Source organism: Salmo salar, chromosome ssa14 (assembly GCF_905237065.1).
Source record: "Salmo salar chromosome ssa14, Ssal_v3.1, whole genome shotgun sequence".
NCBI classification, from domain to species: domain Eukaryota; kingdom Metazoa; phylum Chordata; class Actinopteri; order Salmoniformes; family Salmonidae; genus Salmo; species Salmo salar.
In genome coordinates this window covers 37,924,024-37,938,747 of record NC_059455.1, presented here as the reverse complement: position 1 = coordinate 37,938,747, position 14,724 = coordinate 37,924,024, and the positions used below count along the sequence as shown (strand labels likewise).

The window sequence follows — 14,724 nt, the reverse complement described above, 5'->3', positions numbered from 1 at the left end:
CCATGGCTCGGCTGTCTATTTCACCAGGACCTCGGCAGGCATCCTATTGTAAGTTTAATGTAAAGTTCTTACAAGTTGACACTTTTTTCCCAGGTTTCCAGACTTTTTGGGAAAGGTGGGGGCAGCGAAGAGAGGAGTATGAGTCTCTGAGTCAATGGTGAGATGTGGGAAAAGTCCAAATTCTGCTTTTCTGTCAACAGTATACAGCTCTCTCATCCTCAGAGGCTAGGAGAGTATTGTGCGGAACTCGAGCGTAGTATCAGGGTTAATTGAAGGTAGAGCTGGTTGGGCAGGGCAATGTACGCCTCCAGGCTAATTTAGTTTTTTCCAGGTTAAAGCAAATGGAGCACGTGTAAGAGCTAGGTTCTCCATGCTCAAGGAGATGGATGCTCCCACTTCCTTCTTCTTTGGGTTGGATAGACAGAGCGGTGAAGCCAAGGGTATGCGTTGTCTGCAGCTGTCGGATGGGTGGGTGACCTCTGTGGTGGGGGAGATGCGGGAGCGGACTGTGGAGTTTTATACTGAGTTGTATAGGGCAGAGCTGTGTGATCCTATGTGTGCACAGGTTTTGTTTGCAGAACTCCCTGAGCTCTCTCTGGCACAGAGGGATGAAATTGACATTCCCCTGTTGTCCCATGAACTGGCAGAGGCCGTAACCCAGATGTTCCCCGGCCGTGCACCGGGAGTCGATGGACTCCCAGGGGAGTTTTATAAAAACAAATCTAATTGAACCGGACTTCTTTTGTGTGTTGCGTGAGTGCGTCGGTGTAGGATAGTTGCCGATATGCTGCCATCGGGCGGTTCTGACTCTCCTGCCCAAAAAAGAGGACTACATGAACTTAAGAACTGGAGGCCTGTGGCATTGCTCTGTGTGGACTACAAGATATTTGCCAAGGTCCTCGCTAACAGACGGAAGTCCCATCTGGACTCTATAGTACACAAGAACCAGACATGTTGTGTACTGGGACGCTCAATCACGGACAACATGTTCTTAGTCGGGGACATGTTGGACTTGTCGAGAGGTTCTAATGTGAACTTTGGACATGTCTCTTTCGACCAAGAGAACGCTTTTGATAGAGTGGACCATGAGTATCTGTTAAATGTGATGTCGGTGTTTGGGTTTGGGGAAAGGTTTTTGACCTGTGTGAAGATGTTGTATGCTGGGGCATCATGTATGGTCAAGGTGGCAGGGGGGATCAGTAGGCCAGTCTGGGTGAGGCGGGGCATTAGACAAGGATGTCCTCAGTCGGAGCAGTTATATACACTAGCCATTGAGCCTGTTTTGGGCCTCATACACAGGAGACTGCAGGGAGTGTGCTGGACAGGCATGGGTGTGTTGACAAGCATAAAAGTGTCGGCGTATGCAGATTACATTTCTGTGATGGTCAGGGATGGGCAGGATATGCAGGCACTAGAGACTAGTTTGAAGTTGTACGAGGGAGCTTCGTCAGCTAAGGTGAACTGGGGCAAGAGCAAAGCTCTGTTATGTGGGGCATGGATGGATAGGGCCACTTCCAGGATGTTTGCAGTGGGGTTGTGAAGGGCTTAAAATGTTGGGGGTGTACCTGGGCTCAGAGAGGTGGGTCAGGAAGAACTGAGAGGGGCTGTCACAGGCAGTGGTATCAAGACTGGCCAGGTGGAGGTGGCTCCTGTCCCAAGTGTCATATAGAGGGAGAGTGCTGATAATGAACAATCTGGCGGCACCTTCCCTGTGGCATAAACTGGCTGTCCTCAATCCCCCCGCAAGCTGGTGGATTTCTTCTGGTCGGGCCATCACTGGCTGAGGTTGTCCGTACGCAAATTTATTTTATTTATTTTTATGTAACCTTTATTTAACTCGGCAAGTCAGTTAAGAACAAATTCTTATTTACAATGATGGCCTACCAAAAGGCAAAAGGTCTCCTGCGGGGACGGAGGCCTGGGATTAAAAATAAAAAATAAATACAACATAAATATAGGACAAAACACACATCACAACAATTGTGACAACACCACATGAAGAGAGACCTAAGACAACAACATAGCAAGGCAGCTACACATGACAACACAGCATGGTAGCAATACAACATAACAACATGGAAGAAACACAACATGGTAGCAGCACAAAACATGGTACAAACATTATTGGGCACAGACAACAACACAAAGGGCAAGAAGGTAGAGGCAACAATACATCACACAAAGCAGCCACAACTGTCAGTAAGAGTGTCCATGACTGAGTCTGAATGATGAGATTGAGATAAAACTGTCCCGTTTGAGTGTTTGTGTGTGCTTCGGGGACCTTTAACAGAATGTAACTGGCAGAATGGGTGTTGTATGTGGAGGATGAGGGCTGCAGTAGATATCTCAGATAGGGGGGAGTGAGGCCTAAGAGGGTTTTATAAATAAGCATCAACCAGTGGGTCTTGTGACGGGTATACAGAGATGACCAGTTTACAGAGGAGTATAGAGTGCAGTGATGTGCCCTATAAGGAGCATTGGTGGCAAATCTGATGGTCGAAAGGTAAAGAACATCTAGCCGCTTGAGAGCACCGTTACCTGCCGATCTATAAATTATGTCTCCGTAAGCTAGCATGGGTAGGATGGTCATCTGAATCAGAGTTAATTTGACAGCTGGGGTGAAAGAGGAGCGATTATGATAGAGGAAACCAGGTCTAGATTTAACTATAGCCTGCAGCTTTGATATGTGCTGAGAGAAGGACAGTGCACCGTCTAGCCAGACTCCCAAGTACTTGTATGAAGTGACTACCTCAAGCTCTAAACCCTCAGAGGTAGTAATAACACCTGTGGGAGGAGGGGCATTCTTCTTACCAAACCACATGACCTTTGTTTTGGAGGTGTTCAGAACAAGGTTAAGGGTAGAGAAAGCTTGTTGGACAGTAAGAAAGCTTTGTTGTTGAGCATTTAACACAAAATCCGGGGAAGGGCCAGCTGAGTATAAGACTATCATCTGCATATAAATGGATGAGAGAGCTTCCTACTGCCTGAGCGATGTTGTTGATGTAAATTGAAAAGAGCGTGGGGCGTAGGATCAAGCCTTGGGGCACTCCCTTAGTGACAGGAGGTGACTGATACAGCAGATTTTCTGACTTTATACACTGCACTCTTTGAGAGAGGTAGTTAGCAAACCAGCCCAAAGACCCCTCAGAGACACCAATACTCCTTAGCCGGCCCACAAGAATAGAATGGTCTACCGTATCAAAAGCTTTGGCCAAGTCAATAAAAATAGCAGCACAATATTGCTTAGAATCAAGAGCAATGGTGACATCATTGAGCACCTTTAAGGTTGCAGTAACACATCCATAACCTGAGCGGAAACCAGATTGCATACCAGAGAGAATACTATAGACATCAAGAAAGCCAGTCAGTTGATTATTGACAAGTTTTCCAACACTTTTGATAAACAGGGCAAAATAGTAATAGGCCAATAACAGTTACAATCAGCTTGATCTCCCCCTTTAAATAAAGGACGAACCGTGGCTGCCTTCCAAGCATGGGAATCTCCTCAGAAAGGAGAGACAGGTTAACCTGTTAGGGCTAGGGGGCAGCATTGACACGGCTGGATAAAAAACATACCCGATTTAATCTGGTTACCACTCCTACCCAGTAACTAGAATATGCATATACTTATTACATATGGATAGAAAACACCCTAAATTTTCTAAAACTGTTTGAATGGTGTCTGTGAGTATAACAGAACTCAAATGGCAGGTCAAAACCTGAGAGATTCCTTTACAGGAAGTGGCCTGTCTGACCATTTGTTGAACTTCTTTTCCATCTCTATCATTTACTAAGGATCTCTGCTCTAACGTGACACTTCCCACGTCTTCCATAGGCTCTCAGAGCCCGGGAAAAAACAGAATGTCGTCATTCCAGCCCCAGGCTGAAACACATTATCGCCTTTCTCAAGTGGCCGATCAAGAGACACTAGCTTATGCGCGTGACCCCGACCGCCCCCGCCTTTGGGATTTTTTTCCTCTGTTTGCCGAAAAGGAGATTCCCTGTCGGAATATTATCGCTTTTCTACGAGAAAAATGTCGTAAAAATTGATTTTAAACAGCGGTTGACATGCTTCGAAGTACGGTAATGGAATACTTAGAATTTTATTGTCACGAATTGCGCCATGCGCGTGACACTTCTTTACTATTTCGGATAGTGTCTGGAACGCATACGAACAAAACGCCGCTATTCGGATATAACGATGGATTATTTTGGACCAAACCAACATTTGTTATTGAAGTAGCAGTCCTGGGTGTGTATTCTGACGAAAACAACAAAAGGTAATGAAATTTTATAATAGTAAATATGATTATGGTGAGTGCTAAACTTGCCGGGTGTCTAAATAGCGAGCCCGTGATGCCTGGGCTATGTACTTAGAATATTGCAAAATGTGCTTTCACCAAAAAGCTATTTTAAAATCGGACATATCGAGTGCATAGAGGAGGTCTGTATCTATAATTCTTAAAATAATTGTTATGCTTTTTGTGAACGTTTATCGTGAGTAATTTAGTAAAATGTTAGCGAATTCCCCGGAAGTTTGCGGGGGGTATGCTAGTTCTGAACGTCACATGCTAATGTAAAAAGCTGTTTTTTGATATAAATATGAACTTGATTGAACAACACATGCATGTATTGTATAACATAATGTCCTAGGGTTGTCATCTGATGAAGATCATCAAAGGTGAGTGCTGCATTTAGCTGTCTTCTGGGTTTTGGTGACATTATATGCTGGCTTGAAAAATGGGTGTCTGATTATTTCTGGCTTGGTACTCTGCTGACATAATCTAATGTTTTGCTTTCGTTGTAAAGCCTTTTTGAAATCGGACAGTGTGGTTAGATTAACGAGAGTCTTGTCTTTAAATGGCTGTAAAATAGTCATATGTTTGAGAAATTGAAGTAATAGGATTTTTAAGGTTTTGAAAATCGCGCCACAGGATAGCAGTGGCTGTTACGTAGGTGGGACGAATTCGTCCCGCCTAGCCTAGAGAGGTTAAAAAGGTTTGAGATAGGCTTGGCGATGATAGCGGCAGCAACCTAAAAGAAGAAAGGGTCCAAACCATCTGACCCAGACGTTTTTTTGGTGTCAAGTTTAAGGAGCTCCTTTAGCACCTCAGACTCAGAGACTGCCTGCAGGGAGAAACTTTGTAGCAGGGCAGGGGAAAAGAGGGAGGGGGATAAGCATGGGAGATAGTTGCATTAGAAGGGGTGGGAGATGAGGAAATGTTGGACGGTCAAGGAAGCATGGCTGAGTCAAATAGGAATCCTGACCTAATGAAGTGGTGATTATTAAAGAGCTCAGCCATGTGCTTCTTGTCAGTAACAACCACATCATCAACATTAAGGAACATGGGCAGCTGTGAGGAGGAGGGTTTATTCTCCTGGCCTTTAACCGTTTTCCAGAACTTCTTGGGGTTAGACCCACAGAGAGAGAACTGCTCCTTAAAGTAATTAACTTTGTCCTTCCGGATAGCCTGAGTGCGCTTATTTCTCATTTGCCTGAATGATAGCCAGTCAGCCGGAGTATGTGTGTGCCAAGCCTTTCGGCAAATGCAATTCTTGAGGTAGAGTAACTCTGCAAGATCACGGTCGAACCAGGGGCTGAACCTGTTTTTTATTCTCATTTTCTTTATGGGCGTGTGTTTGCTAACAATACCACTGAAAATATCAAAAAAGAAGGTCCAACCATTTTACAGAGGCCAGTTCATGAAGGAAGGCTTGCTCATTACGTTTCTTAGCAAGCGTCTATGACAAATCAGGACAGGTCGTTTCACTGAGCAGCCATTACGAACGCAAGGTGTAAAAACAGTGGTCACTAAGGTCATTACAGAAAACACCAGACTGATACCCATCATGATTATTTGTGAGGATAACATTGAGGAGAGTAGCCTTTTCTGGGTGTTCGGAGTCATACCGTGTGGGATTGGTAATAGTCTGAGAAAGATTTAGGGACTCCCATTGCTTTAGGACTTGGCGTAAGGGCAAATTCAGACTTAGTGTAAGGGGCCAGGAGAGAGCTTAGGGCAGGTAGGGTACAGGCTGGTGCTGATGGAGGACGATAGCACCCAGCAACAGTCAACAAAGAACTATTTGAAAGTTTAATGCTTAAAACCAGCAAATCAAATTGTTTGGGGACAGACTTGGTGGAGACAACCGAGCACTGAAGTTGATCCTTGGTAAAGATTGCCACTCCCCCACCTTTGGAAGATCTGTCTTTCCGAAAAAGGTTATAACCAGAAATGTTAACATCAGTATTCAAAACAGTCTTCCTTAACCACGTCTCAGTAATGACCAACATATTTGGATTGGAGCTGTGAACCCACACTTTCAATTGATCCATTTTAGGTAATAAGCTTCTAGCGTTAACGTGCGGAAAACCCAGGCTTTTACGAGAGCAGAAATCAGTGAAGCAGATTTCAGAGCACAAGTCAGAATTGGGGCTAGCAACAGTAGATGGGTCATGGTGTATATGCACATTTCCAGATATCATCAACAGTAACACAATCAAGGCACGGCATAGTAGAGGGACAGCTCTGCAGTGCTGATTTACGACATCTGAATGTGCATCAGATGGCAACAAGATCATATTGTACAGCAATTTCATCAGGTAACATGAATACAAAGCTGGCGAGAGGTGGTTAGAACAGGATGGGAGGCCAAAAGTCTGTGTAACCAAAAGAGAGTCAGAGCTCCGAGTGTGGGATCAAACATAGTCTGTCCCACAGTTTGGTAAAGAAAGGAGGACAGGGCCTGGTGGAACTGGAGAGCAGGGTGGCTGCATTCTAGCTAAAGGCGGCGCAGAGACTGCTGTACCATACTGATGTCGCCTGGAGGGAACCAGCACGCGTGCTGCTGAGCAGAGCTGGCGGATTAGCGTTGGACCGGCAGCTATTCCTCATGAGGCTGAAGAGCTGTGGGTGTGGGAGGAGCCGATGTTCCACAACCCAGCCATCCTTTAGAGAACGGTTCAGTAGGCCACCCTGCGGAAGCGACTGATGGCAGCGGGTTTACTAACGCTGGGTGACCTGCGGCTGCTGGGGCAGGAGGGGTGGAAAACCCCGGAAGTCCTAGCACAACAAACATGACTAACATCTCTTAGGCTGCTGGAGAGATTCCTGGAGGAGGTCCAGGAGGCACTGTCTGAGCCGGTAAGGGGGCGTGTTTGAGCGGCCAAAGGGGGAGGGGCCACCAATGTTTCCGCCACTGTAGGTGACAGCAGAGACTGGGGACGGCATAGACTGGGGACTTGGTCAATTTTAACACTCCGAGCATGTGGGAGTTTGAGGAGGTGGGAGGTAAAGCATTCTACAACCTCTGCATTAAGGTAAGGAACATTAGGAGCCTAACAGGATTGAAGGCACATCAGTGGCAGGGGGTATGTGGGGCGGAGAGTATGGTGGGTTTTAGATGGAGGGGGCTATACAAACCCCCAGTACCAAAGAGGTCAGGGGACCTCCAGTGGAGGGTTCTACATGGAGCCCTGGCCACTAACAGCTGGTTGGCACAGGTTGAACGGGGAGTCGGGCAGGGGTGTCCTTTCTGTGTCATGAGTGAAACTGTGATTCATGTGTTTTTTGTGTGTGCCAGGTTAATGCCATTAATGTCTCTGTTGGAATGTCTGTGTGAGAGGTTGGGGGTGGGTCTTACTGTTGGGATGTCTGTGTGAGAGGTTGGGGGTGGGTCTTACTGTTGGGATGTCTGAGTGAGAGGTTGGGGGTGGGTCTTACTGTTGGTATGTCTGTGTGAGAGGTTGGGGATGGGTCTTACTGTTGGGATGTCTGTGTGAGAGGTTGGGGGTGGGTCTTACTGTTGGAATGTCTGTGTGAGAGGTTGGGGGTGGATCTTACTGTTGGGATGTCTGTGTGAGAGGTTGGGGGTGGGTCTTACTGTTGGGATGTCTGTGTGAGAGGTTGGGGGTGCGTCTTACTGTTGGGAAGTCTGTGTGAGAGGTTGGGGGTGGGTCTTACTGTTGGGATGTCTGTGTGAGAGGTTGGGGGTGGGTCTTACTGTTGAGATGTCTGTGTGAGAGGTTGGGGGTGGGTCTTACTGTTGGGATGTCTGTGTGAGAGGTTGGGGGTGGGTCTTACTGTTGGGATGTCTGTGTGAGAGGTTGGGGGTGGGTCTTACTGTTGGGATGTCTGTGTGAGAGGTTGGGGGTGGGTCTTACTGTTGGGATGTCTGTGTGAGAGGTTGGGGGTGGGTCTTACTGTTGGGATGTCTGTGTGAGAGGTTGGGGGTGGGTCTTACTGTTGGGATGTCTGTGTGAGAGGTTGGGGGTGGGTCTTACTGTTGGGATGTCTGTGTGAGAGGTTGGGGGTGGGTCTTACTGTTGGGATGTCTGTGTGAGAGGTTGGGGGTGGGTCTTACTGTTGGGATGTCTGTGTGAGAGGTTGGGGGTGGGTCTTACTGTTGGGATGTCTGTGTGAGAGGTTGGGGGTGGGTCTTACTGTTGGGATGTCTGTGTGAGAGGTTGGGGGTGGGTCTTACTGTTGGGATGTCTGTGTGAGAGGTTGGGGGTGGGTCTTACTGTTGGGATGCTGTGTGAGAGGTTGGGGGTGGGTCTTACTGTTGTGATGTCTGAGTGAGAGGTTGGGGGTGGGTCTTACTGTTGGGATGTCTGTGTGAGAGGTTGGGGGTGGGTCTTACTGTTGGGATGTCTGTGTGAGAGGTTGGGGGTGGGTCTTACTGTTGGGATGTCTGTGTGAGAGGTTGGGGGTGGGTCTTACTGTTGGGATGTCTGTGTGAGAGGTTGGGGGGTGGGTCTTACTGTTGGGATGTCTGTGTGAGAGGTTGGGGAGTGGGTCTTACTGTTGGGATGTCTGTGTGAGAGTTTGGGGGTGGGTCTTACTGTTGGGATGTCTGTGTGAGAGGTTGGGGGTGGGTCTTACTGTTGGGATGTCTGTGTGAGAGGTTGGGGGTGGGTCTTACTGTTGGGATGTCTGTGTGAGAGGTTGAGGGTGGGTCTTAATGTTGGGATGTCTGTGTGAGAGGTTGGGGGTGGGTCTTAATGTTGGGATGTCTGTGTGAGAGGTTGGGGGTGGGTCTTACTGTTGGGATGTCTGTGTGAGAGGTTGGGGGTGGGTCTTACTGTTGGGATGTCTGTGTGAGAGGTTGGGGGTGGGTCTTACTGTTGGGATGTTTATCATGGGGTACAGGTATTCAAATAAGGAGAAGGCCAAATGTGTGTTGTTTAATTTTCTGTTTGCTCTGGCAAAGTTGTCAATTTGGCTAACAAGGAGGAACAGGGTCAAAGGTGGGGGGATAACATACCCTTTACTAGTGTTTAAGGGATGGTCTCTGCATGTCTTATGGTTGAGTTTGACTTCTATAGAATGATAAAAAGTGTGGAGATGTTTCAGGAGATATGGTGTGTCGGGGGATGCCGTCTGTACAGCTGGGGAAGATGTTTTGGATGTACGGTTGTAGAAGTGGTGAGGTTTTGGTTATTGTGATGTGTGGTGTTGTTTTGTATCGTGGGGTAGAGTGCAAAGTAAGAATGCAGTACAGTGGATATTTGTTTTTTAAAGGGGGGGGGGGGTGAGGTTTTAATGAAATGAGGATGTATCATTAAAGAAACACAAAAACTCCCATTTGTCTTACCTGAGCGCAGCTGTTTAATGCGTCCCTGGCTGGAGCTGGGCTCTACAGGGAGGAAGTCTTTGAACCAGGAGATCTCTGGGTCAGGGATGCCACTGGCAGCACACAGCATGGTGGCCGTCCTGGTCCTCTCAACCACCTTCAGCTGAGGACCCATGTCAATGCTGGGGAAACCAAACGGCAACAGGTCCTCTGGGGGGGGGGGGGGAATGTTATTTATTGTTATTCAAAGAGTTTTTCATTGCAAATAATTTCCATTTGTCTCTGAAGACAGTTCCACAGAAAATGTGATTTAGAATGTCTGTTGTCATGGAATGTTTGAGGTTTGGTGCCAACGTGGAGTATAGATGTCCAGTTGGTTCACTGCTATAAAAGTCATCCTTGTAAGTGTTGCATGCCATTTACTCTCTCCATAACATCTGGAGTCCACTCTCACACACCACACCTAGAGTCTAGGGTGGCTAGACTCGCAATCACACTTCAAACTACAATTCCTGTTGATTCATTATTTCTCTTCGCTAGCCTAGCTGGCCAGTGGTCACTAGATTAGGTCAACTGTGTTTGCAAACAAACAAGTGATCCAGTAAGTAAGGCTTCCTTCAGTCAATAAGCCTGGAGCCTGGCCAGCTCATTGTGTTAACACAGTCCAGTAGCTAATACCTCTTCTGCCAGGCTCCAACATGGCCTGTCCAACATGGCCTGTCCAACATGGCCTGTCCAACATGGCCTGTCCAACATGGCCTGTCCAACATGGCCTGTCCAACATGGCCTGTCCAACATGGCCTGTCCAACATGGCCTGTCCAACATGGCCTGTCCAACATGGCCTGTTGACACACATATTCCTCAGTTGGCCAAGGCCAAGGTCATACACATCCTACAGTAAAATGTACTGTTAGTCCCATTGGAAAAAAGTGTCTTACTTAGTGGCATATATCTTGACTTATTACATCCAGACTTTTACAGACAGTGGGCTATCCCGTCCTCCCCTCTTTTGCCATAGGCCTGGTAGTAGGTAGTAGTGTCAGCTCCATGATGAAGACAGAGAGCGGGGTCCCTGAGATGAAGACAGTCAGGTGTAACTGTGAGGTGAACAGAACACACTGATATCCTCTGTGTTCTTCCGTATCGTGTTGTCATAGTAACTATGCACAGGGTTTCTCCTCAGATACAACTGACTCAATTAGGCAGTCAGATAGCAGGGAGGGGCATGGCGCAGGGCGTAGTAACGACTTGTTAGCTGGCTAATTGTTAAAGTGTACAAACGATTAGAAGGAAGGACGTCCAACTGCGTTGGGGCTTCATGTTATGTGTATGTGTGTGTTTATACTATACTATCAGGGAATGGGGAGAAATACATCCGAAAAATGTACACAGATACCTGTACAGACACAGCGCGTACGCTCACACACACACACACACACACACACACACACACACACACACACACACACACACACACACACACACACACACACACACACACACACACACACACACACACACACACACACACATTTTCTCTGGTGAATTGGCTTCAGCTTCTCTCTGACTGTGGTCCAGATGGCCAGCCACATAATGATCCGTCAATCAGTCCTCCCTCCTCCTTTCTCTCCCCCACCTGACACCCCTCTCCTCCACACGCGCACACACCCGCACATACAATTACACGAACGCACACACACGCGCATACAATTAAATGAACGCACACACACACAACCTGGGTACTGTACCATTTTCCGTTCCCTCCTGGGATAGAACATTTGTCACCATGACTAATTGCGTGTCAATTAGATCAAAACCCCCTGAACTGGACTCAGTTCTATCATATACGCAACAGAGTTTCTAACTAATGTTTCTAACAAATGTATCTATGGGCAAAATAAGAAGGCCCAAAAAAATGAAAACTCTTCCTGTGTAGTTGTTATTTCTTACCGCCATGGTTCACCCTGCCACCCAGTCAGTAGTGTGACTGGCTGTAACATCTGTCTTCAGTTTCAGTACAGAGAGAGGAGAGGAGAGGAGAGGAGAGGAGAGGAGAGGAGAGGAGAGGAGAGGAGAGGAGAGGAGAGGAGAGGAGAGGAGAGGAGAGGAGAGGAGAGGAGAGGAGAGGAGAGGAGAGGAGAGGAGAGGAGAGGTGACTCCTCAGAGAGCCTGTCAGATAAGACCCACTCAGGGGGAAAGAAGACGAGGAGGCAAAAATAGTAAGATGCAGAGAGGAGAAGATGGCAAGTATGAGGTAAAAGAGGGGGAAGGGAGGAACAGGAGTGGGAGGAGAGGGGGTGGAAGATGAGGAAAAGAAAGAAGACGAGACTCAAGGAAATAGACTCAGTAAAAATAATGTCCAGGTCAGAACCCCTGTCACTGCCATTGACTGGGTTTTCATCACATCCTGGCCAGCTGTCCAGAGGACACCCATCAGTGTGTGTGGGGGGAATCCAAAATGAGCCCCAACACCCACGGCCCTATCTGATCAATGCTAATGACCTGGTTGAATGGATGCCAGCGATACCTCCATCGACAGGAGGGAGAAAGAGAAAGGAGGGAAGGAGTGAGGTCGGAAGGCAAGAGAGCCAGGTCGGAAGGCAAGAGAGCCAGGTCGGAAGGCAAGAGAGCCAGGTCGGAAGGCAAGAGAGCCTGGTCGGAAGGCAAGAGAGCCTGGTCGGAAGGCAAGAGAGCCTGGTCGGAAGGCAAGAGAGCCTGGTCGGAAGGCAAGAGAGCCAGGTCGGAAGGCAAGAGAGCCTGGTCGGAAGGCAAGGGAGCCTGGTCGGAAGGCAAGAGAGCCAGGTCGGAAGACAAGAGAGCCAGGTCAGAAGGCAAGAGAGCCAGGTCAGAAGGCAGAGAGCCAGGTCAGAAGGCAAGAGAGCCAGGTCAGAAGGCAGAGAGCCAGGTCAGAAGGCAAGGCCTCTTGAGGAGAAATATATTCATGGCTCATACATCTGTTCCCCACTGTCATCCTCCCAGGAGAGAGAGAGAGAGGGAGAGAGAGCGTGTAATGGAGAAAGAGAGGTTCACAGAGGTCGAGGGAAAGGGAGAGAAAGAGACAGAGAGAGAGATGGAGATAGAGAAAGATACAATTATTTTAAGTGGTGTAGGGGGTAAAACATATGACATAATTAAATCAATACTGGCAATATCTGCAGCTTCAAAATTGGCAAAAAAATAACATAATTATTTAACCAGGGGCGGGGCCTTTGCCAGGGCTGCAATCTGAGCCCAACGCTCTTCAATATTTACATCAACGTGTTGGCCACTATTCTAGAAAAATCCTCAGCCCCTGGTGTTAGTATCCACAATTCAGAGGTTAAATGCCTGCTGTTCGCAGATGACCTGTGCCTGCGGTCACACACAGCACATGGCCTTCAGCAGAGCCTGGGCCTGCTAGAGCAGTATTTCCAGACAGGGACCCTGGCAGTAAAAATATACAATAATTTTCCAGAGAAGATCCAGATCTCAGGGAATTAGACCAACGTTCTCAATTGGTACAAAATACAGAATATATAGTAATGTACACAGTATAATTACTTAGGTTTAGAGATAAACTCAACTGGACACCTACATTTTTTTTTTCACCTTTATTTAACCAGGCAGGCTAGTTGAGAACAAGTTCTCATTTGCAACTGCGACCAGGCCAAGATAAAGCGTAGCAATTCGACACATACAACAACACAGAGTTACACATGGAATAAAAAAAACATACAGTCAATAATACAGTAGAACAAAAGAAAACAAAAAGTCTATAAACAGTGAGTGCAAATGACGTAAGTTAAGACAATAAATAGGCCATGGTGGCGAAGTAATTACAATATAGCAATTAAACACTGGAATGGTAGATGTGCAGAAGATGAATGTGCAAGTAGAGATACTGGGGTGCAAAGGAGCAAGATAAATAAATAAATACAGTATGGGGATGAGGTAGGTAGATAGATGGGCTGTTTACAGATGGGCTATGTACAGGTGCAGTGATCTGTGAGCTGCTCTGACAGCTGGTGCTTAAAGCTAGTGAGGGAGATATCAGTCTTCAGCATCAGAGATTTTTGCAGGTCGTTCCAGTCATTGGCAGCAGAGAACTGGAAGGAAAGACGACCAAAGGAGGAATTGGCTTTGGGGGTGACCAGTGAGATATACCTGCTGGAGCGCATGCTACGAGTGGGTGCTGCTATGGTGACCAGTGAGCTGAGATAAGACGGGGCTTTACCTAGCAGAGACTTGTAGATAACCTGTAGCCAGTGGTTTTGGAGACGAGTATGAAGCGAGGGCAAACCAACGAGAGCGTACAGGTCGCAATGGTGGGTAGTGTATGGGGCTTTGGTGACAAAACGGATGGCACTGAGATAGACTGCATCCAGTTTGTTGAGTAGAGTGTTGGAGGCTATTTTATAGATGACATCACCGAAGTCCAGGATCGGTAGGATGGTCAGTTTTATGAGGGTATGTTTGGCAGCATGAGTGAAGGATGCTTTGTTGCGATATAGGAAGCCGATTCTAGATTTAATTTTGGATTGGAGATGCTTAATGTGAGTCTGGAAGGAGAGTTTACAGTCTAACCAGACACCCAGGTATTTGTAGTTGTCCACGTATTCTAAGTCAGAGCCGTCCAAAGTAGTGATGCTGGACGGGCGAGCAGGTGCGGGCAGTGATCGATTGAATAGCATGCATTTAGTTTTACCTGAGTTTAAGAGCAGTTGGAGGCCACGGAAGGAGAGTTGTATGGCATTGAAGCTCGTCTGGAGGTTAGTTAACTTGTTATGGATAGGGGGCAGTATTTTCACGGCCGGATAAAAAACGTACCCAATTTAATCTGATTATTACTCCTGCCCAGAAACTAGAATATGCATATAATTATTAGCTTTGGATAGAAAACACTCCAAAGTTTCTAAAACTGTTTGAATGGTGTCTGTGAGTATAACAGAACAAATTTGGCAGGCCAAAACCTGAGAAGATTCCAAACAGGAAGCGCCCTCTCTGACTATTTCTTGGCCTTCTTGATCATCTCTATCCAAAACAGGGGATGTCTGCTGTAACGTGACATTTTCTAACGCTCCCATAGGCTCTCAGAAGGCGCCAGAACGTTGAATGATGACTTTGCAGGCCATGGCTGAAAAACAGTAGCGCATTTGGATAGTGGTCGA

The 14,724-nt window shown here is 47.1% G+C and overlaps 1 protein-coding gene across 16 annotated transcripts in view; it reads right to left on the bottom strand.

Moving 5' to 3' along the window:
- LOC106569513 (receptor-type tyrosine-protein phosphatase S) overlaps positions 1-14,724 on the bottom strand; it is a 125,981-nt gene that overhangs the window by 70,658 nt on the left and 40,599 nt on the right. For 14 of the 16 annotated variants that reach the window (XM_045694333.1, XM_014140942.2, XM_045694339.1 and 11 more), the window contains exon 6: positions 9,598-9,786. The exons of the other annotated variants lie outside the window; for them this stretch is intronic. In XM_045694333.1, the coding sequence (XP_045550289.1) occupies positions 9,598-9,786 (189 nt within the window). The remainder of the gene's footprint in view (positions 1-9,597; positions 9,787-14,724) is intronic. 16 annotated transcript variants of the gene reach the window in all.